General features: G+C 38.1%; 1 protein-coding gene across 3 annotated transcripts in view; it reads right to left on the bottom strand.

The window, feature by feature from the left end:
• Positions 1-24837, bottom strand: part of ATRN (attractin) — a 163152-nt gene that overhangs the window by 119111 nt on the left and 19204 nt on the right. For all 3 annotated transcript variants that reach the window (XM_072736260.1, XM_026012365.2, XM_072736259.1), the window contains exons 2-3: positions 4286-4369; positions 250-363 (exon numbers count right to left, since the gene is read on the bottom strand). In XM_072736260.1, the coding sequence (XP_072592361.1) occupies positions 250-363; positions 4286-4369 (198 nt within the window). The remainder of the gene's footprint in view (positions 1-249; positions 364-4285; positions 4370-24837) is intronic.

Here is a 24837-nt window from a genome sequence, read left to right as displayed (position 1 = left end):
TAAACTTAATACTACTACCACAATTTTAGAGATCAGGAAATTCAAAGGAGAGGTCCAGTGCTCTGCCCAGAAATTTACCCAGTAGCTACAGGAAACCAAGTCAGGCCTAGAACACAAGTGGTAGAGGACTCCAGAACTACTTACCCTCTCCATGAAATAAAGGTAGTAAGTGATATTTGCAATCTAGGAGATAAGGCTGAATTCAGAAATCAAACAATGATTAACTAGTACTTATGTGACAAAACTTACCTAAAGGCAGCAATAAGTGGTGCATAAATTGAGTCTCCATCATAAACATATAAATGGTCCCAACTACATTCTGTAGCAAAATGATTGAAACGAAGTCTCATTATTCTATTTGGCCTGAAAAGAACAAGAAGAGCAGTTTATAATAATCATCATAACTATAAAACATTTCAGAGTTGAGAGAGATAAATTTTTAAGGAACTTACAGGGAAAGAAGAAATGAATAGTACATAAATGACATTCCTTCATTTGCCGAAGACTTATTTCATAGTTTATTTCATACTTAGGGTGAGAGACCACTAAGCATGCAACGGTAAACAAAATCGCCACGGTCCATGCCACTCTGGACCTCACCGTCCATACAGTGGCTGTTCTTTAACACCCTGTGAGCCAACCCATTAGCCCTTCCGTTTCTGCACTTCCTTCCTTACTCAATTTCAGGTTCCACACTACATCATTTCACAAACACAACTGCCAGTTCTCTATACTTGCCTACCCTCTGCCTTTCCATGGACCTACCTGGCAAAAGGTATCCAGAGGACACCAGTTATCTGCTTTGACTTAGATTAAATGCAAAGAAAACTAAGCCTACTACTTGGTAGACTGTTTTCAGGACTGGTCACAGCTCACCAACTTCAAATTGGCACTTCAATTCTGCCAGCAGTGCTACCACTCATTCTCCTTCTCTTTCTCCACAATTGCTGCTCACTCCCGATTACTATTTCAAACCATTCGGTCCCACCTCCCTGCTTAAGCTCAGCACCCAGACAAAAAAAAATCTCTCAACTCCCCATTTTCCAAAACAGATACACCTACTCATTCCTCCATCCATCTCTCAAACACTTCATATCTCCCTCTCATCTGGAACTTCCCACACTCTCATTTAAACTTCCTTAAGCATCATATATTTTCAAAAAACAGCAGAACAGAAAAACTTTAAATCTCAACTCTCCTTCCAGCTATTACCCAACCTATCTCTATCCCTCTCTCCTCTGAAGAGAGTGAACCTCCACACAAGATTCTGCTTTCTCTGCTTCCTCACATCCTACTCACCCTCTTTGCTCTCCAAACCTGGCTTTCACCAAAACACTCCACTCAAAAACCTCTTGGTACTATCAGCACCATTTATATCCTGATGATACCTAATTATATGTCTCCAGCCTAGGCCTTCCCTCTACCCCACACTTGTCAACCTAACATGTATAAGCAAACAAATATAAGTTCATAAACAAGTTAACTCAGCTGATGATGACTACCGTGAAGATATGAATGGAATGTGATGTGTAGAACAGGTGGTCAGGAATTACTCCAGAAAGCTTTGAAGAGATGAGAATGACAAGAGCTAAGCCATGTGAAAAGGAAAAGGAACAATGTTTTGGATAGAGGGAACAGCACAGTCTTAAAGTCCAAGTGAGAAAGAGGCTGATGCATCTGAGCAACATGAAGAAAACCAATGTGTCTCAAACACAGCAAACAGAAGACACCACATGACATAAGACGTGAGAGATGAGCAAGAAGCGAGAGCAAAAGCTGGGAGGCCAATTTCCAAGCCATCACAGCAGCCCCGGAAAGACAGGATGGTTGGTGTCTTAAAACAACTGCAGAGATGAGGATGAAAAGGAGCATGTAGATGGGCTGTGAATACATTCTAGAGGGAAGGGAAAATGGGCAGAACTCACCAACAGGCTGAATATAGGCATAAGGGAAAGAAGGAGCTAAAGTTTTTCCTTAGGCTGAGTAGTAACAGCCACCAAGAGGAATGCTGCAGGAGGGCATCCGATAGGAATGAAAGGAGAGAATGGAGAGGGGCAAACAACTCCTGAGGCAGCAGGTCCTCAACTGCTAATCTGCGGGTCTCACAGCATCGGGTGGGGCCCTGGGGCCCTTTCAGGCTGTCTAGGAGGCCAAATCTATGTTCCCAATAATCCTAAAATAGCACATGACTATCAGTGGATTGGCATTTACTAATGGAGCAATGGTGGGTAAATGTGCTAGCACCTCGAGACAGAGCAAGGCAGAAACACCAGAGTGTCCCAGTGATCACCGTTATTCTTCACCACTACACACTCACAGAAAAAGGAAAAACTGGGTTTCATTTAAGGATATCCTCCTTTGGGATCCCTGGGTGGCGCAGCGGTTTGGCGCCTGCCTTTGGCACAGGGCGTGATCCTGGAGACCCGGGATCGAATCCCACATCGGGCTCCCGGTGCATGGAGCCTGCTTCTCCCTCTGCCTATGTCTCTGCCTCTGTCTCTCTCTGTGTTACTATCATAAATAAATAAAAAATTTAAAAAAAAATTAAAAAAAAAAAAAGGATATCCTCCTTTATTAAGTGGTGAAAAAAAATCTTAATTTCATAAAACCTTGACCCTGGAGGACACATCTTTTGAATATTCCATATGACAAGACAGGAAGTACGCACAAACCACTTCTGCTGCCTAATAGAACCGCGGTCTCAGGGAAAATCACTCGTGCAACCGTTTGGGTGGTGAGCTGAACTAGTTGCTTTTTTCCCAGAATGTCATCTATCATTTTCACTTGAAAGAACAACTAACAAACTATGATGAGTCAGACTTACTTATCTGGTAGATACTTTCTTAGAAATGAACAAAGCACGTCTATCACTTCAAAGAAAACAACGGACACTATTTGTTGCCAAAGATAAAATTTAGGTTTTTAAGTAGTAATTAGATTTTTGGAAAATTTGCATTTGCCACCCAGATATAACTTCCCAATACTTAAAACTCTCTGATGAGATTAATGGTAATGTTAACCAAAGTTAACATATAACATTTCACGTTATATCATGAAATATATCAAAGTTTGGAAGATCTACATAATTCAGTGCACCATGATTTTCCAAATAACCCAGATATCTTGTTACAAAACCATGTAAGGGTTAAAGATCCATTCCAAAGTACAAGAAAACCAACAGATTTTAACTTAAGTTCCAAAAGTTCACATTGTTTCAGATTCCCCACTGCAATTTACTTTTAAGAAATTAGCACTTGTCAAGCTTTGATGTAGTATCAAGGAAGGCCACCCAAAATTATGTAAAAGGATTACTAAAATCTCCTTCTCTTTCCTACTACATATTCAAGTGAAGACTGATTCTCTTGACATACTTCAACAATAACAACATATTGTAATGAAGTGAATGTAGAAGAAAATCTATGGAGCCAGACAGAAGAGATTTTACAAAAATGTAAAACAGTATTCTTCTCACTGATTTTTTTAATATAGGATTTCCTTTTTCATAAAAAGATCTCATTTGTGCTGACACATAGGTTTATCATTGCTTTTCAATGAGTTAACGAAGAATATCCTTAGTATTAATTTATAATATGAACAGATATAACCCACATAAATAAAAGTTATTTGGAATTCTCAAAATTTAAGAGTGTAAAGGGGTCCTGAGACCACAAAATTTGAGAAACACTGCTTTAAAGATTTGCCATGAAGAGAGACACGTGGGTGGCTTAGTCAAATATGCATCCAATTCTTGATTTTGGCTCAGGTCTGGATCTCATGGTCACAAGTTCAAGCCCCACACTGGGCTCCACATCCTGCGTGGAGCCTACTTTAAGAAAAAAAAATATCTATTGCCATGAAGAGAAGAAGGAAAAGGCAAGAGCTGGAGGGTACAGGAGGCCTAGAGAAGCAGCCATTTGAAGAATAATAGTTATTTTCATTTTCCTGCTCACAATAAAAATAGGTACTTAAAAAATAACATATTTTAATTTTCTACTGCTTTAAGCAAACCATTTCAAATATTCAACAGTTTTAACTATTATAATTGACGATATACATATTTCTAGTGTGTACAATTCATTCACAGCTTTAAATCAACACAATACCTTTTTTCAAATTAACAATGAAGATTAAGAAAAATAAAACCAAATTCACTTGTTAGATGAAGTTATCAAACAAAAAATATTTTAAGTACTTTATGTTAGAATGTTAATTTTACTTGTAAAAAACAAAAGGTTTGCCACACTGAGCTCAGAAGAAAAAAAACAAACCAGCTATTACTACTTACTGTCCTTCAATAAGCCATGTGCACTTCGTTTTATATTTATAATTTCCAGGGCCATCTGTTACAAACCCAGAAGATCCAGTTAGTCTGTAATGCAAATAAAAAAAATTAAGTCCATCAAAATTTCACATATTAATATCTTTAATTCCCAATACAGTGCAAGTTAAGCATAATAGGTACATTAATACATAACCAGAAGAAAATCACTGGATAGTTATACTCAAATTATACAAATCTGAGTGAAAAGACTATTTGCCATATACTCTAGAAAAGGGGGATACAAACATTAAAACCAAGAGTAATAAAGAAAATTATATCTAAATCTTTCTAGCGGAGATGAGAAATTCATACTTTGTACCATGAAAATGACTACAAGAATTTACTTATAAATGTGAATTGCTGTGTTTTGTTTTTTTTTTAAGATTTTATTTATTCATGAGAGATGCAGAGAGCGAGGCAGAGACTAGACAGAGGGAGAAGCAGGCTCCATGCAGGGAGCCCAATGTGAGACTCAATCCTAGGACCACGGGGTCATGCCCTCAGCCAAAGGCACTCAACCGCTGAGCCACCCAGGTGTCCCTAATTGGTTTTTTAAAAGATCACATGGTTACAGTTACCACTGAAGTGTATTTAATACAATAACACTGTGGAGAATATAACTGTAATGGGCAAAAACATCAAGTCCCAACACACAATGGACCCCCGCACTCATCTAGCTGCTGCTTCTGAAGGTAATCTACCATACCCCATGAGCAGTGTCCATCAGCACCTGTCTTCCCATATTTGTGCCAAGTCTGAAGTTTGTCAATATTTTTAGGTCTTGCCAATATGATAGGCATATCCTGGTATTTCATTAATGTTTTGACTGGTACTAACTCTGATGCTCGGGTATCTTTTTTTTAAGATTTTATATATTTATTCATGAGAGACACAGAAAGAGAGAGGCCGAGACACAGGCAGAGGGAGAAGCACGCTCCATGCTGGGAGCTCAATGTGGAACTCGATCCCACGACTCCAGGATCACGCCCTAAACCGAAGGCAGAGACTCAACTGCTGAGCCACCCAGATGTCCCGCTTGAATATCTTCTTATATATTTTGGTCATTTGTATTTCCTCCTTTGTGAATTAAAATTCCATATTCTTTTGCCTACTTTGCCACCAAGTTGTCTTTTTCAAATTACTGTTTAGGAGCTCTTTTTATACTAAAGAGCTCCCAACTGCATGTTAAATATACTGTGTTCTCTCAGTTTACTTTTCTCTTTATATTTTGTGTCTGCTATCTTTTGCTATATATAACTTTTTAATATTTAAGAAGGATGCTATTTCCTTCCTCACCGTTTTCAGATCATTTTTCCTCCATCTACATCACCAATGTCAGCCTCTCTGAAACAGATGCTCCCCTCCGGGTCTTTTCCCCTTTTTTCTGAGTTAACTATTAACATTCCACTTATTCCCTCTCACCCACTGATACTAGTATCAGTTCATTGCCTTCCATTCAACTACATCAACATCCAAGATGTTCTAAATCAAAAACCAGGCTCTCCATTTCTTAACTTCACCATTAATGATCTCTTCCTCCACCCCACATTAGTCACCCAGTCCTCTGGGTCATGACATTACCTTTAACAGCAAGAGTACCAAAATCTTCATTTTAGGCATCCTACATTATGACTCTTATGTCTCAAGTTAATTTAGCCTAGCTCACCCTTTCCAGTGAGTCATCGGCCCCATGGGGACCTCCAATCCACTAAGCACTTCTTCATGTCCATCATCTACCACCCACACATTTGACCTTCCCACTTACCTAGTTAAGATTCCATGGTCCATCACAATTATCATCACCTGCAGATCCCTTGGCTTCTTTCCCCTTCTCTCCCTCTGCTGTACTTACCTGGATATTGATACTCCACGTCTTACTCCCAATATCCATTTTACCCCCAAAATGTTAGTCTAAACTAATCATGGTTTCCTGTGCCCTCTGTTAATAACTAATTAGAAATGTGTATCAGTTAAGATTAGGTCCTAATGCAACTGGCAGAAAAATGTAAGTAATAATGCCTTACCCAAGATATAAAGTCCAAAAGAAAGAAATACAGAGCACCTATGGAATTTCCATAATCATCAAGGACCTGATGCTCTTCTATCTGTTGCTCTGTTATCCTCAACATGTGGCTTCCACCATAATCCAAGATGACTGCTCAAACTCTAGCTTTTATTCCCACATTCTATCCAGCAGGAAGGAGGAAAGAAAACCAGGTGCACATCTTCTCCTTCTAAGTCAAATAAGACAAAACATCCCATCAGCCAAAAGTTACTAACATATCTAAATGTAGACAGAGACTGAGAAATGTAGCCATTATTCCCGATGACCATGTACTCAATGAAAAATCAGGATTTCCTTTACTAGCAAAGTGAAGAAAGGCAATGAAGGGTCATTATTAGTCTCTGTCACAGCATGTAATCTAAGATTTAGATGTGAGAGGAAGTCTTGATGGATGGCTTCCAGGAAGTATTTTTTTCATTCTTAAAAAAGACAGTGTGGTTGACAGAGAGATACTTCACATAACCTCCCTTTTGAGGAAGGACTTACTGCCTGGTCAAGAGGCAATCTCCAGCTATCAGTTTCTTGAGGAGCTGCCTTGCCCCAGGTCCCACCCTGGTTAGGGCAGCTCACACAGAGGATAGAGAGGCCAGAGCATTTCAATCCAACATGAAACAACTTTGACAGACAATCCTTGCTCAATCCAACATGAAACAACTTTGACAGACAATCCTTGACAGACAATCCCCTTTGTTGGCCTGCAGTGAAGCTCTACTTCTTCCTTTGCCCATTTCTGCTTCCTGCTCCTTCCTCTCACAGGTGTTATAACCAATCTGTGCCCCAAACTCCATCTCAGCAAGGCAGCCATCATGCTATGAGGTTGAACACAAAGCCAACCCCAAGGATGACAAACCAAAGGAATGCAAAGGTTGATGAAGAGCAGTACCAACCAACCAGAGATCACTCCAGGTTTATGGACTAATTAATTTCCTACTGGTTACTGATTCATAGTGTGTGTGTGGATACACTTTAGGCCCTTCTGGCTCCGAAGGTTTTCAAGCTTTCTACTATGCTTGTTTTGCTCCTAAGAGTTTCTATGGATTTCACATACATAGATGTGCTTGGGTCTTTGCAAACCAGCATCACTCTTAGAAAAAAAATAGGTGGGCAGCCTGGGTGGCTCAGCGGTTTAGCACCACCTTTGGCCCACGGTGTGATCCTGGAGTCCCAGGATCAAGTCCCACATCAGGCTCCCTGCATGAAGCCTGCTCCTCTCTCTGCCTGTGTCTCTGCGTGTCTCTCTCTCTCTGTCTCTCATGAATAAATAAATAAAATCTTAAAAAAAAAAAAAAAGGAAATAGGTCACTTTAATTTTAAATATTCACTTAGTACCTTTAAATCTAGCATTTATAAAATTTTACAGATAATGAATAGTTATGATCACAGATAGGCTTTTTTTTTTTTCACAGATAGGCTTTTTGTCAACTAAAGGACAATTCTCCTTTTGTAATTTCTCTCCCCAAGTACTCCCACTCATCTCATACTAAGATAAACATTTAATCACCTAGTAAGCATTCTTAACTATTTTTCTTCATACTCATGAGCCCATGATATATGCAAAGTTCTCTTCAATTAATTTTTGGCTACACAAATTATTATACAAACTTTTCTGCATCTTCCTTTTATAACACAACAAAACTTTGTGAGAATCTCTCCAACTAAACAGATATTAGTCTAATTCACTTTTTCCATGAAGCATAATATTCTAACCTATTGAAGTAGGATTTTTTTTCTTTCTCCTACTGACATTCATTTTGTTTTCAGTCAGCTAGCATTATGCACATTGCTGCAATAAATATCCCTATACATATGGCCTTACTTGTGCTTTAATTTCTAAGAATAGACTCTAAGGAGGAGGATTACTGGGCCAAAGGAATATGAATTTTAATTGTTAACCAAGCTGCCAAATTATTTTCAAAAAGGCTGTAACAATTCACATTTCCACTAACAATATGTGAGAGTATGCTATTTTCCACATCCCCTCTGTATTAGGTATTCTTGTTTCTTTTAAATTGTTAAGTTGAAATTCCCTATGTTCCAGTGAATGGCCGATAAACGTTTACTGAAAATTTAGAGAGATTTGAAAGGGGAAGGTTAGGAATATCAACTATACTTTCAGGTCAACCTTTATCACTGGTGATCCAGGTACAGACACCAGTACTGCCTGTGCTCACTTCACCAGCAGTCACATAAAGGCATTCAATCGAAACATAAAGACTCTTCAACAATAGAAAACCAGAAATATAAAGAATTAATAACTTCTTGCTTCCACCTAGTTTCCAATTCAAGGGTGATTCTGCCGTAGAAACAAATACAGGAAAATAGGGAAACCCTTTATAGGAGGCAGATTTCAAAGAAGTCACCTTTTAATTATTTCTAATTTATTAGTATTATTACCAGGTAACACAGCCTGTAAAAAAAAAAAAAAAATCTCAACTTTTCTCACAGGTTTAGTTTTGTTTTGTTTTTTGTGCTCAAGTATATTGGACATCAATAAACTTTGACCAAAGTTCCTTGAACATTTAAGAAAAAAAAAAAAAGGGCAGTATATCATAGGAATGTAAACTACTATCAATGTGTAATTCAGCTTATTGAATGCCCTATTCAACTCCCTTATATTCTTACCTGTTACCTACTAGATCTATTTCTAAGAAAGGTATATTGAAATCCCATACCATGACACATTTGCCAAGTTATTTTTCCTTTATGTACTTATCTATTTAGCCACATAAGCTTGTAACCATTAGATCTTCAAAAATTGTCCCTTTTATCACAATAATAAGCATTTATATAGTTTGATGTTCATGTTTCACCTTGTTTATTATTATAATTACTAGTTTTTTGTTGTTGTTTTCTTGGGCCATAGATCTTTATCCAACTCTTTTTCATATTTCCTCATCAAATTTTCAAAAATGTCTTTCTTCTAAAAAGGACGTGGTTATTAGGTTTTGTTTCTTAACCTAGTCTAATGGTTTTAGTGGCACAATATAATTTTTCACATTTAGTGTGACTGCTTATACTAATTTGATTCCTTCCAATTAACATTTTATTTTAAAGATTTTACTTATTTATTCATGAGAGATACAGAGAGAGAGGCAGAGACACAGGCAGAGGAAGAAGCAGGCTCCCCGTGGGGAGCCCGATGTAGGACTCGATCCTGGGACTCCAGGATCATGCCCTGAGCCGAAGGCAGACGCTCAACCACTGAGCCACCCAGGCGTCCCCCAACCAACATTTTAAATCAATCTTAGTGAGGAGTAATTTATATACAATAAATGGTACCTTAAATGTACAATTTCTTAAGTTTTGACAAATGTATACCCATGTGAAATCTTCCAAAACAACACATAAAACAGGTCTGTTACCCCCAAAGTTCCTTCACACCACTTTGGAGTTAATCTCTCCCAACATTGATCTTATTTCTATCACTATAGACCAGTTTTATACAACATGATTTAATAAAAGCAAAGAGGGACACTCTTGTGCCTTCTTTTGATCAGCATAAATGTTTCTCAGTATTGTATGTATCAGTAGTTTGCTCCTTCCTATTGCTGAGTAGCATTCTACTGCGTGAATATACCACAACTTGTTTATTCATTCTCCTGTTGATGGACACTTGGATTATGGAGTCACAAGCTCTTATAAATAAAGCTGCACTTGTGTACAAGACTTTGTGTGGACATGTGCAGACATTCCTCTTGGATAAATACATAAAAGATAGATCAAATTACAGATATATGCCAAATTTAAAGAAACTACCAAAATTGTTTCCTAAATTGTTGTATCCTCTTACACTTTCATCATCAAGGTATGAATCTTCACTGTTCCCAGGTGTCCCAGTATTCCCCTGGCCTCAAGCACAGGTAAGATTCTGGCTGTCCATTTATTCGTATGCTGATCTTGTGGAGGTCAGGAATATCTACTCTACATCACACTATCCAGGATCTGCAGCTTCATGGTCCTTGTCCTTTGCCACAATGGCCCATACACATACCAGTTCTGCCTGGGAGGACCACAACAGATCCTAGATCCTATAGTTTTCTATAGGTCCCCACAGCAAGCTGGCTCAAGAAAAGCAGAGTGCTTTTCTGCAGATGCAGTTGGGAGAGCCAGGGAAGCAAGACTCATTTAGACTGCCATGTTCCTCATGTTCCTCTTGGCTCCTCTTCATAGCTAAAGTCCCTTAAGTTTGGATTTTCTGTTGCTTTCAAGTAAAATCATCCCAACTACTAATTCCACCAATTCTAAGATGAACACTTTTCCCCTAATAACTCAGAAATCAGGATGAAAAATAGAAATATAGAAAAATAGAAATATAAAGAAATATATAAATAAAATATAAAGAAAAATTTATATATTTATAGAAAGAAATATTTATATATATAAAATATAATAGAAATATAAAGAAATATATATAAAGAAAAAATATAAAGAAAAATAGAAATATAGAAAAATAGAAATCAGGATAAAATCAATAGCATGTCACCGTTCAAAAGAAGTGTTTTTTCCTTCTTTGTAAGTAAACAAGATAAGGGCACATTTCACACTCAATGACATCTTAGCAAGCTGAAATTACACATATGGCAAACTCTAGATCTGGTTGAACCCAACTCTGCTTACTCTGTATGTATGTGCAATGAAGTAGCTGAATAAGACTAGAAACACAACATTGTGCTGACTGGTCTCACTTTACATTTATAAACACACACCTCGAACAGGCTCTGAGCACTGTAGGACAACAGTCCTTCCATTTCCCTGTCCAATTCACTTTTACACCTTTTATCTTTCAACTTCCCAAACACTCTCCCCTCTCTTCAATTTCAACTAATGATCAGTGGATTACTTTACTCATTTCAAGTGTATTTTCCCCCAGCAGAACGTAAACTTCATGACAGTAAAGATTTTTGTCTGTTCTGTTCACTATTTCCCGTGCCTAGAAGTGTGCCTGGCATCTTAACAGCACAAAGTGAATAACAGTAGAAGAAGAAATAAATTAGGCAAACCATATTTTCTCCCCATTACTAAATACACGTATGTTCCTCTAGTTACAATGGATAAACTATCTAAATTCATCTAGAGTTAAACCATCTACCTGGGTCTAGAACTCTCATATTCTATTCAGTCAAGGGCACCAGCAGAACAAACTAATTCCAACCCCAACCCTACAATTCTATCCACTGGATCAGCATGAGATGAGCTGTCGGACTTCCTTCTTAAAAAACAAACTTCCTTCATTTCATGTTCCTCCCATGCTATTGTCACTTCTGTGCTCACTTTTACAGCAAAAATCTTGAGAATTATCTACTCTCTCAGACAACATTCTCACCTACTAATTTCTTAACTCATTCTAGCTAGGCTTTAACCTAACCTCCCTTGCCCCTCAAAATCCTTTAGTTACGTTATATAACCATTGGAAATAGATGATGCCTCCCTCTTTCTTAAAACATTTTCTTCAACAATAGCCAAACTGTGGAAGGAGCCTCAATGTCCATCGAAAGATGAATGGATAAAGAAGATGTGGTTTCTGTATACAATGGAATATTACTCAGCCATTAAAAATGACAAATACCCACCATTTGCTTCAACATGGATGGAACTGGAGGGTATTATGCTGAGTGAAGTAAGTCAATCGGAGAAGGACAAACAGTATATGTTCTCATTCATGTGGGGAATATAAATAATAGTGAAAGGGAATAGAAGGGAAGGGAGAAGAAATGTGTGGGAAATATCAGAAAGGGAGACAGAACATAAAGACTCCTAACTCTGGGAAACGAACTAGGGGTGGTGGAAGGGGAGGAGGGCGGGGGGTGGGGGTGAATGGGTGACGGGCACTGAGGGGGGCACTTGACAGGATGAGCACTGGGTGTTATTCTGTATGTTGGTAAATTGAACACCAATAAAAAATAAATTTATTAAAAAAAAACAAACATTTTCTTCACTTGGTTTCCAAAACCTCCACTCTCAATTTACAGCTTCTTCTCAGTCACCTCTGGTAAGTCCACCTGCTTGTCCCAGTCTCTAGTTGTAGGAATGCCCCAGGGCTCCACCTCAATCTGATTCTCTGCATGAAGTCATACTGATCTCATATTGTTGCAAAACTTTAAACTTTCCACCAATATGTATTTTTAACAATGAAATTTTCATCTCTGATGGTAACACCATTCTCCTGGTTAACCCAGGCAAAAACTATGAATAATACAAGCATATCCTCTGTCAAAAAAAATTGTTTTCATTTTTTCCTTCCCAATATTTATGACTTTATTATTTTTCTGGCCTTACTACAATTAGTTAAGATGTCCATTATGATATGGAAAAGAATTGGTGTCGGTAAATATCCCTGTCCTGTTCTCAATCTCAGGAGAAAGCTTTCAGTATTTCACCAGTGTGATGTTTACCCTAAGTCCTTTGCAAAATTCTTCCTTAACACCAGATTAAGGAAGTACCTTTCTATTTCTAGTTTACTAAGGATTTTCAACATTAGTGAGTATTGAATTCTAGTTTTTTTTTTTTTTTTTTATGATAGTCACACACAGAGAGAGAGGCAGAGACATAGGCAGAGGGAGAAGCAGGCTCCATACACCGGGAGCCCGACGTGGGACTCGATCCCGGGTCTCCAGGATCGCGCCCTGGGCCAAAGGCAGGCGCCAAACCGCTGCGCCACCCAGGGATCCCCTGAATTCTAGTTTTTTTTAAAAAACTCTAGTTTCTAAAAAAAGATCTAATGATCATTTTCCTTTTCTCCCTTATTCTATTAATGCTGTGAATGATACTGATTTTCAAATATTAATTTGATCTTGAATTTCTCAAATAAACCTAAATTAGTCATGATTCTTTTTATATTTTGCTGGATACAGCTTGCAAATACTTTAAAATTTTTTACATCTTCATAAGTTAGACTGACCTGCTTTTTCTCTGTCAGGTTTTGATAACAAAATTATGCTGGCTGTATAAAAACACCTGTTTTCCTATGCTGTAGAAGACAGCTGATATTTCTCTCATAAGAAATAAGAATATTTCTTATTCTGTAAGACTGCTGATATTTCTCTCATAACAGTTTGGAAATTTTCACTGGTAAAGCCATTTGGGCCTGGAGTTTTAAGTAAGTTGGTTTTACTAGAGTTTGCCATTCTATCTAAATTTTTCAAATTTATTGGAATAAACTTATTACTAATATCCTATGATTTTTCCAATGCATGTAGGATCTATAGTGAGGTCCTCTTTATCATTATTGATATCATTAATTTGTGTTTTTTCTCTTTATCAATCTATCCAGCAGCTTAACAATTTTGTCCCTTTTTAAAATATTTTATTTATTTATTTGGCCGAGAGAGAGACAGCACAAGCAGGTGGAGCAGCTGGTAGAGGGAGAGGCAGAAGCAGGCTTTTCGCTGAGCAGGGAGCCCAACCTGGAGCTCGATCTCAGGACCCTGGGATCATGACCAAAATTGAAGACAGTTGCTTAACCGACTGAGCCACAGACACCCCTAGATTTCACTTTAAGATTTATTTATTTATTCATGAGAGATACACAGAGAGAGGCAGACATAGGCAGAGGGAGAAGCAGGCTTCATGCAGGAAGCCCGATGTGGGACTCAATCCCGGGACTCCAGGATCACGCCCTAACCCAAAGGCAGATGCTCAACTGCTGAGGCACCCAGGCATCCCTAGATTTTATTTTTTTATTTTTTTAATAATCTCTACACCCAAATGGGGCTCAAACTTAAAACCTTGAGATCAAGAGTCGCACACTCCACCAACTGAGCCAGCTAGGTGCCCCTCAATTTTGTTTTTTCTACTCTAATGACTTTGAGTATATTTTGCAGTTCTTCTATTTTCTCGAGTTGAAAACAGACCACTGATCTTCAACCTTTCTTCTTTCTTAGTATATGCAATTAAAGCCCTAACTTTCATTCTTATCACTGCAGAAGTTGTATCCCCTTGTTCTGACATATAATACTTTCACATTATCATTCAGTTCAAAATTTCAAATTTCCAGTGTGACTTCTTTTTTGATTCATGAATATTTTGAAGAGCACAGTAACTACAGGTGCAGTATTCTCCATATGTTAGTTAGGACAAGTGTTTTAAAATCTTTGTTTTATTAATAACAGGAGTGTTAAAATATTTTTTAACATCAATAGATGTTAAAAGAGAGGAGGAAAACCTAATGAACAGGATAAATACATGGTTTTTAAATGTTTCCCCACATATTGCTTATTGGTTATAAGGAGGGAATAAAATAGTAATTCGTGAAAAAAAAAAAAAGACAACACCTCAAACAGGAGAACAAAATTAATATAAAAAATAAGGGAGATATAGCCCTCCAGGTATGGTATCCTGAGAAAGGTCATCCCTTCACCTATGCAGTATTCTGACCAAGAATGCATAACTTGAATTGAACCATGAGGAAACATGAAACAAAAGCAAAAATAAAGAACAGGAATAAAATGAGGTGGGGGGGAGTGTATTCATGAAAGAGCATCAATATCATTTTTTTTTAAATGGGGGGTGGCTCAGTGGCTCAGTGGTTGAGCGTCAGTCTTTGGCCCAGGGCGTGATCCCAGAGTTCCGGGATCAAGTCCCACATCTGGCTCCCCGTGAGGAGCCTGCTTCTCCCTCTGCCTATGTCTCTGCGTTCTCTCTGTGTCTCTCATGAATAAATAAATAAAATCTTTAAAAAAATAAAAAATAAGAAACAAAAAATAATTTAAAAATTAAAAATTTTTAAAAAGAAGAAAGTCAGTAGAAATGTTCTACATCATGAGTCAGCAAACTACAGTTCTCAGGCCAAATCCTGCCTGCTGATTATTCATGTAAATAAATTTTATTGGAACACAGCCATGCCCTTTTGCTTATTTATGGTCAATGGCTACTTCAGGTTACAAGAGCAGAAGTGAGTAACTGTAGACAGACTAAGTAGAAAATACTATCTGGCTCTTTATAGAAAAGATTTGCTGACCAGGTTCTAAATTAAAGTAGGCTATAGAGACATAACAATTAGATGCAGTGTCCAACCTTAGACTGGATCTGGCACTAGAAGGTGGGGGGAAGCAAATAATATAAAGAACATTATTGGGATCCCTGGGTGGCTCAGCAGTTTAGCGCCTGCCTTCGGCCCAGGGCGTGGTCCTGGAGTCCCGGTATCAAGTCCCACATCGGGCTCCCTGCATGGAGCCTGCTTCTCCCTCTGCCTGTGTCTCTGCCTCTCTCTCTCTCTCTCTGTCTCTCATAACTAAATAAAATCTTAAAAAAAAAAAAAAAAAAAACTGGGATCCCTGGGTGGCTCAGCGGTTTAGTGCCTGCCTTCCGTCCAGGGCGTGGTCCTGGAGTCCCAGAATTGAGTACCACATCGGGCTCCCTGCATGGAGCCTGCTTCTCCCTCTACATGTGTCTCTCATGAATAAATAAATAAAATCTTAAAAAAAAAAAGATCATTATTATTAGGTCAATTGACAAAATGTAGTACAAACAATAAAGATATTATATCAATGTTAAATATACTGAAGCTGAAAACTGTACCTTAAGACTTGTCTCTTAAAACTACCCTTAGAAAATATACACTAAAAAAAAAAAAAAAAAAAAGAAAATATACACTAAAGTATTTTATTTAAAGGGTCAAGAGCCATGAGATATATATATTACTCTCAAATGGTTCAAAGGAAAATCAATATATGAATGTGTGAGGAAGAAAGAGAGCACAAGCAAGATCACAAATGAGACTATTTTTCATCCCTTTGTCTCGTTGTGCTTCTGTCTAGGAATGTTTTCCTAACATATCTTACAGTTCATTGATTCTCTCTTCATCTACGTCTAAGATTCCTAAAATCAGTTACCATATCTTCAGTTTGTTAATTCTTTTTTAAATTTTCTAATTCTTTGCTGAAATTGTTGATCTAGTCATTTAAATTCTTAATCAATCATTTATTGCAGTCTGTTTCTAATCATTCTAATTACTTACTGTGTCTCCACTAATGTCCTTTTTCAATTCCAAGATCTAATCTAAAACCCAACACTGCAGTAGTTATCATGTCGTCTTGCCTCCCTGAATCTGTTTAACAATTTAAATTTTAGTTGAGATAAGAGATTTACATACAGTTATAAGAAATAACACAGAGTGATTATTACCAGGTTCCCTAACTGGTAACATTTTTCCAAAGTACAGTATGTATCACAACTAGAATACTGATGTTGATAAATCAATCTTATTCAGATGTCCAGAGTTTTACCTATAGTCACTTTTAAGTTCACCACATTTTGTCACCTGTATCGGTTTATGCATCCACCACCCTAGTCAAGATACTAAACGGATCCAGCACACCAAGGATTCCTCATACCTTTGTAACCATATAGCTCCCTCCCACATCCCCCCACCCCACTCCACATTCTCAATCTCTGGCAACATTTAATCTTTTAATCTTTTTTGCAATGTTCCTTCGTCCTGGTAATTTTCTTTGCTCTAAAGTATATATAACCTGTCAATTATTAGTATAGCCATTCCTACTTTTTTTTTCCCAATTAATGTTTGCATGGTATACTTTTTCTATTCTTTTACTTTCTACCTACATACATTGTTAAATTTGAAGTGACTTTCCTACAGTAAACAGTATAGAGTTGGGTCATATTTTTTCATCCAATTTGCATTTACATTTTAGGTAATTATTACATTTATAGTAATTATGGATATGTTAAGGCTTAAGTTGGCCACTCCATTATTTGCTCTATATTTATTTTCTCTGGTTCTCATTCTTCTGTTTCTCTCCTTTTGTCTTCTTGTGGGTCATCTGAACATTTTTTAAGATTCTATCTTGATTTACTTATGTCATTTTTATCTTTTCATATAGTTTTCTTAGTGGTTACTCTCGGCACCAGAATACACATATGTGACTTAGAACAACCTACCGGTAATAATGTTCTATCACTTTTAGTGGAGCGTGGCAACCTCTCTCTTTCATTTAGGTCCATTATCCTCATCATTTTATTTTTTAAAATATTTTACTTATTTGAGAGAGCTGGGGGGCAAGGAATTTCAAGCAGACTTCCTGTTAGGCTCGGAGCCCAATGTGGGGCTCAATCCCACAACCCCGAGATCACAAACCTACCCAAAACCAGTAGTCAGACGCTCAACTGACTGAGCCATTCAAGTGCCCATATCTTCACCATTTCAAATATTATTTTATTTAGTATCAGAGATTTTATATATTTTTTTAAAGATTTTATTTATTTATTTGAGAGAGAGCACAAGGTAGGGGGAGGAGCAGAGGGAGAGGGAAAAGCAGCCTCCCTGCTGAGCAGGGAGCCAACACTCAATCCTAGGACCTTCAGATCATGACCTGAGCCAAAGGCACTTAACTGACAGCCACCTCGGAGTCCCTGGTTTTATATTTTTAAAAGAACTTTATTTATTTGAGAGAGAGCAAGGGGAGAGGGAGAGGGAGAATGAGAATCTTGAGCAGACTCCCCACTGAGCAAGGATCCAACACAGGGCTCAACCTGGAGATCATGACCAGAGCCAAAATCAATAGTCAGATGCTTAACCAACTAAGCCATCCAGGCATCCCTGGCTTTATATTTTTTATTCAGTCAACAAATATGATTGCTAACACTCAGGAGGAAAAGGAGAGTCTATTATCATATATACCTGTGTTTCTGCTCTCTCCATTGTTCCTTCTTTCTTCTTGATGCTACAAGATTCAGTCTTTTATCATTTCTCTCCTGTTTAAAGAACTTCCTTTAGCCAATCTTTTGATAGATCTGCTAGCAACAAATTCTTTTCATTTTCCACCATCTGAGAATGTTTTTATTTCCTTCTAAGTCATGAGGGACAGTTTTGCTGAATACAGAATTCACAAATGACAGTTGTTTTATTTCAACACTTAAGAAATAATGTGCAGCTTCCACTGGCCCCCATTTTCAGACGAGAAATCTGTTATCTGCATGTGTGTTCCCCATCATTTCTCTCTGGTTGCTTTCAAGACTTTTTCTTTGCCCTTAGGTTTCTAGGCTTTTATACTGCATATATTTATGTAAGTATATATTTATCGATTTGTAAATATATACTTGATGTATTTGTCTATTATTTAACCAATACCACAGTATTTTGATCACTATAGCTTTATAGTAAGTCTTGATGTCAGGTAGTGTTGGTCCTCCAACTTTGTTCTTCTACTTCAATATTGTGCTGACTACTCTGAGTCTTTTGTTTCTCCATATAAATATATTAGAATCAACTTGTCAATATCCATGAAATATTCAGTAGGATTTTGATTGTATAGATCAAGTTGGAAAGAAGGGAAGAACTGATACCTTGACAATATTGAGCCTTCTCATCCACAAGCAGGGAATATATTTCCATGTACTTAGTTCTTTGATTTTGTTCATCAGAGTTTATAGTTTTCCTCATACAGATCTTACACATATTTTGCTAGACCTATGCCTAAGTATTTCACTTTTCATAGTGCTAATATAAATGGTATTACACTTTTAATTTCAAATCCCACTTCTTCATTGCTGGTATATAGGAAAGCAACTGAATTCTGTGTTTTTTTAAAAAAAGATGTATTTATTTATTCATGACACACACACACACACACACACACACACACACACAGAGAGAGAGAGAGAGAGAGAGGCAGAGACATTGGCAGAGGGAGAAGCAGGCTCCTCACAGGGGGCCTGATGCGGAACTCGATCCTGGATCCTGGGAGGATCACGACCTGAGCCAAAGGCAGACACCCAACTGCTAAGCCACCCAGGCTTCCCTGAATTCTGTGTATTAACCTTGTATCTATCTCACACTTTAGACTTCAATAAGAACTTAATTATGATGCATCTTGGTGCAGATTTGAGTTTTTCTTGAATAGGGTTTGTAATTTCCTGAATTTGCAGGTTTGTTTCTTTTGCCAAATTTGGTACATTTTCAGCCATTATTTCTTTCAAATATTCTTTCAGCCCCACTCTCATTTCTTCCTGAGACTCCAGTTATACAAGTATTAGAACTTTTGTTCCACAGATCATTTTTTTTCCAAGTCTGTTTTCTCTGTTACTTAGACTGGAAGATCTCTAATTGTTCAATTCTCAAGTTTAGAACTCTATCATCTGTCACTGTCATTCTACTAATTGAACAAGTTGAGGGAGGGATTGTTACTGTTTTCCAATTCTAAAATTTCCATTTGTTTTTTTTTTTCTAATTTCATTTGTAATTTGGTTCTAATTAATTTTATTTAGGTCTTTGTTGAGATTTTGTCCTTCTATTTCTCTCAAGACAATTTTTAATTAATTTTAAAGCATTTCTTATGACAGCTGCTTTAAAATTCTTGTGAGAAAACTCCAATATCTGATTCATCTTGGGTTGACATCTGTTGATTGCCTTTTCAATCCAAGTTGCAATTTACTTCATTATTGGTATGACAGGTAATTTTCTACCCGATCTCGGACATTTTGTCTATTATGTTAGAAGTCACTAACATAGGGTCTTATTAAATATTTTATTTTAGCAGGTAGTCACCCTGTTTATTTTTAGCATATGGATCTTGATCCAGTTTTCTGGGATATTATTCCAATGGTAGATTAATTTTCAGATTCTGCACGGTGTTATTTGGCCTGCTCTGTTTATCTGGTACCACTGCCCCTGCTGCTTTCATAGGTCCCTGCTGCTGCTGCCTGAGAGGATAAAAGGAGTTCCCCAAGCCAGGCTGCCAGGAGCTTCTTGGTGGGAAATGGGTGTGATGGCCCAAGGTTTCCCCCCAACCCCTCCCCCCAGGGTTGATCCCTCTTGCTGATATTAAGCTTGCCTGCTGTTTTCAGAGGGAGTTCCATTTGACTCATGGAAGAAATGAGCCTACCTAGACTATATTCTACTCTGTATTCTCAGAGAGTCAGGATGCACGGGGTCTGGGAGACCTTCTTCTGTTGGGTGGGGGGGAATGCAAGATGCCCTATGGCTATATTGTTCTTCTGGTCCTGTGAAGAACCAGCTCACCTTCTAACAACATTTCAGAGTTCTCGTTTGGTTGTCATCTGCACCAATTCCAGGATTTATAGCTAGAATTAGCAGAGAAAACGAGTCTATACTATCTCACATGTACTGGAAATCTCCCTATGAGTCCACTTCAATTATGTTTTCTCTCTTGATTTTTCATGAACTATTTTATTTTTATATATCGGGTTATTTTTTAGTGTAATGCCAGACTAAGTTGGGTTTTTTTTTTAAAGATTTTATTTATTTATTCATGAGAGACACAGAGAGAGAGAGAGAGAAAGAGAGAGAGAGAGGCAGAGACATAGGCAGAGGGAGAAGTAGGCTCCCTGCTGGAGCCTGATGTAGGACTTGATCCTAGGACCTTAGGATCATGCCCTCAGCCAAAGGCAGATGAGATGTTCAACCACTGAGCCACCCAGGCGTCCCCAGACTAAGTTTTATGATATATTATAAATATAACGTATATAGTTATCTTTGGGCTAAATCCCCGAGTAGTGCAATTGCTGGGTCGTAGGGTAGCTCTATTTTTAACTCTTTGAGGAACCTCCACACAGTTTTCCAGAGTGGCTGTACCAGTTCACATTCCCACCAACAGTGCAAAAGGGTTCCCCTTTCTCCACATCCTCTCCAACATTTGTTGTTTCCTGTCTTGTTAATTTTCACCATTCTCACTGGTGTGAGGTGGTATCTCGTCGTGATTTTGATTTGTATTTCCCTGATGGCAAGTGATGCAGAGCATTTTCTCATGTGCTTGTTGGCCATGTGTATGTCGTCTTTGGTGAAATTTCTGTTCATGTCTTTTGCCCATTTCATGATTGGATTGTTTGTTTCTTTGTGGGTGTTTTACCCCAAAGATACAGATGCAGTGAAAACCCGAGACACCTCCACCCCAATGTTTATAGCAGTAACGTCCACAATAGCCAAACTGTGGAAAGAGCCTCGGTGTTCATCAAAAGATGAATGGATAAAGAAGATGTGGTATACATATACAATGGAATATTAGCCATTTGAAACGACGAATACCCACCATGTGCTTCAACATGGATGGAACTGGAGGGCATTGTCTATGGCCATACCACCCTGAACGAGCCCGATCTCGTCTGATCTGGAACTAGAGGGCATTATGCTGAGTGAAGTAAGTCAATTGGAGAAGGACAAACATTATAGGGTTTTATTCTTTCAGGGAATATAAAAAATAGTGAAAGGGATTATAGGGAAAAGGAGAGAAAATGAGTGGGAAAAATCAGAAAGGGTGACAAAACATGAGAGACTCCTAACTCTGGGAAACGAACAAGGGGTAGTGGAAGGGGAGGTGGGCGGGGGGATGGGGTGACTGGGTGATGGGCACTGAGGGGAGCACTTGACAAGATGAGCACTGGGTGTTGTACTATATGTTGGCAAATAAACTCCAATTTTAAAAATACCATAAATAAATAAATAAAATAATGTATATAGTAACATGTAAATACATATTACATATTCTCACTAAATATATAAAAACATACAGATAACTTGAATCAATGGCTGATGGTCTTTCTCCAGAGAAAACATTTACTTCTAGCAAGTAATAAAGCTAGGAGGAGCTCTCCTTAATCCAATCAAGGACTGGGGTGATTTGAAAGTTGGTTTCAGCCTCTGTGAGAGCTAATCCTTAAGGTGTAGCCTATCCTTCAGAGTTCCCAACTAAAAGCCTGCGATGGATTCCAGTGCCCTTCCTACTTTGCAGGCTCTGAACCCCAATTTTGTCCCTGACCTCTACATAACTACCAAAAACTCTACTTAGAATCTCAGCCTCCCTGCCACCACCTTCTTCAATTTCTTAGATGCAGACTTCAAATCAGCCAATCACTCCAAGGAAAAAGCTATACCAAAAGCTGGCCTCACCTCTGAGCTTTCCCTCTCCAAAATACAGATCTCTCAAGTCCTTGCTGTCTGCCTTGCTTACTTTCCAAAGTCTTTAAACAGATTTTTAAAAAATATTTTCCAATTTTTTCAGTTGTTCTCAGTTGGGAGTGTTGGCTTAGAAAAAGCTATTCTACCACTGATATGAACAGAAATATCCCCCAGTAGTTTGTTTTGTGATGTGAAAAAGATATTCCAAGCTCATTTTATAGATTTCCTGGCTCCCTTTTTCCAAGGTACCCTAGGTTCCTTTTACTGGGAATTATTATTTAGAGAACAGAGTCTGGAACTAGAAGCGTTTGATGCTAAGTGGGTTTCTGAGATTCCTTAGTAGAGAGAACTAGAAAATACATTTTTAAAAAAAGAAAATATAGGGATGCCTGACTAGCTCAGTTGGTAGAGTATGCAACTCTTGATCTCAGAGTTGTGAGTTCAAGCCCCACACTGGGCATGAAGGCTACCTAAAAAAATAAAGAAAGAAAATGAAAAAAATACATAGGACGCCTGGGTGGCTCAGCAGCTGAGCACCTGCCTTTGGGTCAGGGCATGATTCCGTGGTCCCAGGATCGGGTCCCATATCGGGCTCCCTGCATGGAGCCTGCGTCTCCCTCTGCCTATGTCTCTGCCTCTCTCTCTGTATCTCCCATGAATGAATAAATAAAATCTTTAAAATAAATTTAAAAATAAAAATAAATTTAAAAAAATAAAAAATAAAATACATCATTAATTCATACTGACACTTCTAAGTCAAATTAAGGATTCCAGAACTCTCACCCAATTTCTCTGGGTCTCTTTCTCACACCAAAATCTATGGCCTCAATCCAATGTAACTATCCACTTGCTTAAAAGCTTACAATACATACCTCCAGAATAATATCAATATTACTACCAGTTATCTGATTACTAAAAAGAGCTTATGATATATTTGCAGTCCTTTGTCCTTAGGGGTATCTATTACTAGAAACTTACAGAGAAATGATTATGTTTCAAAGTCACTTGAAATACTCTTTATGCTTCAGCCTCAAACCTGATATACATTTAGGTTCACTTATTTTATTTTGCATTTGATTTTTCTGAATTCCTTTTTTCCTCTCATTTTAATTTATTGTTTTATAATGTGGCAAGATATGATCCTAAGGCATAATCCACAAAACAAAGTATACTCTAAGTTTAAGTTCCATACCTTTTTTTTTTTTTTTTTTTATGATAGTCACACAGAGAGAGAGAGAGAGAGAGAGAGGCAGAGACACAGGCAGAGGAAGAAGCAGGCCCCATGCACCGGGAGCCCGACGTGGGATTCCATCCCGGGTCTCCAGGATCGCGCCCCGGGCCAAAGGCAGGCGCTAAACCGCTGCGCCACCCAGGGATCCCTCCATACCTATTTCTTCCACCAACTCCCTCCCTCCCTCTCTTCAGAATAACCATTTTTAGTAGTTTCTGGTTTACCATTCCTTTGGTGAGTCTATGTATATACAAAACAATATATATTCGCAAATGTATAGGCCCCTTTCTTTGAAAAATGGTAGCAGACAACACTACTATTCTGCTCCTTGCTTTTTTCATTCAACAATATATTCTCAAGATGACGACACAACATACAGAGATAGTCTTTGCTCCTTTTTAGGACTATTCCCTTTATAGTACTCCATTGTGCAGATATGCTATATTTCACCTAAACAGTCTTCCAACAATCTGACTAAACTACTATTCAATTTTGCTTCATAATTTAAATTCACATAAAAATTCAAATAGTTGGGCAGCCCCGGTGGCTCAGCGGTTAGTGCTGCCTTCAGCCTGAGGTGTGATCCTGGAGATCCGGATCGAGTCCCACGTTGGGTTCCCTGCATAGAGCCTGCTTCTCCCTCTGCCTGTGTCTCTGCCTCTCTCTCCCTCTCTGTCATGAGTAAATAAATAAAATCTAAAAAAAAAAAAAAAAATTTTTTTCAAACAGTCTTACTGTGATGGCCGAATCAACCAATTTATTGCTACTCTGGCCTTTGCTGTTAACAGTATTAAGCAAAGAAACTAATTACATAAACAAGAAGCAAAACATATTAACAAAGCCCCCCACTCAAATCCCTGATACAGAGTTTTCAACTAGAATACACATCAAAATTGCCCACAGAGCTTTAAAAAACACAAATGATGGGGCCCCAACACCAACCCCTCTCAGCTGGGATCTAGCACTGCATTTGGTGACTTTAAATTTTCTTTTTTTAAGATTTTATTTATTTACTTGAGAGAGTGAGCGAGAGTGCATGCACACAAGGTGAGGGGAGGGGTAGAGAGAGAGGGACTCCACCTCAGGACCTCAGGATTATGACCTAAGCTGAAGGCAGCCACTTAACCACTGAGCCACCCAGGCACCCCAATGATTCTAACACATATGACAAATTAAGAACAAATCTTCCATATACAACCTTGGAATTTCTAGATGTTAAAGTAGCTGAATTTTTGGCACTGAAACATTAAAAATATTTCCACATTCCCAAACTTCACCTTTAGTCAAAAATGTTTAATTCCTTAAAACCAAAATACAATGAGGAGCACCTGGCTGGCTGTTAGTGGAACAAG

Source organism: Vulpes vulpes, chromosome 14, assembly GCF_048418805.1.
Source record: "Vulpes vulpes isolate BD-2025 chromosome 14, VulVul3, whole genome shotgun sequence".
In the NCBI taxonomy this organism is placed as follows: domain Eukaryota; kingdom Metazoa; phylum Chordata; class Mammalia; order Carnivora; family Canidae; genus Vulpes; species Vulpes vulpes.
This window is presented reverse-complemented; position numbering and strand designations above follow the sequence as displayed.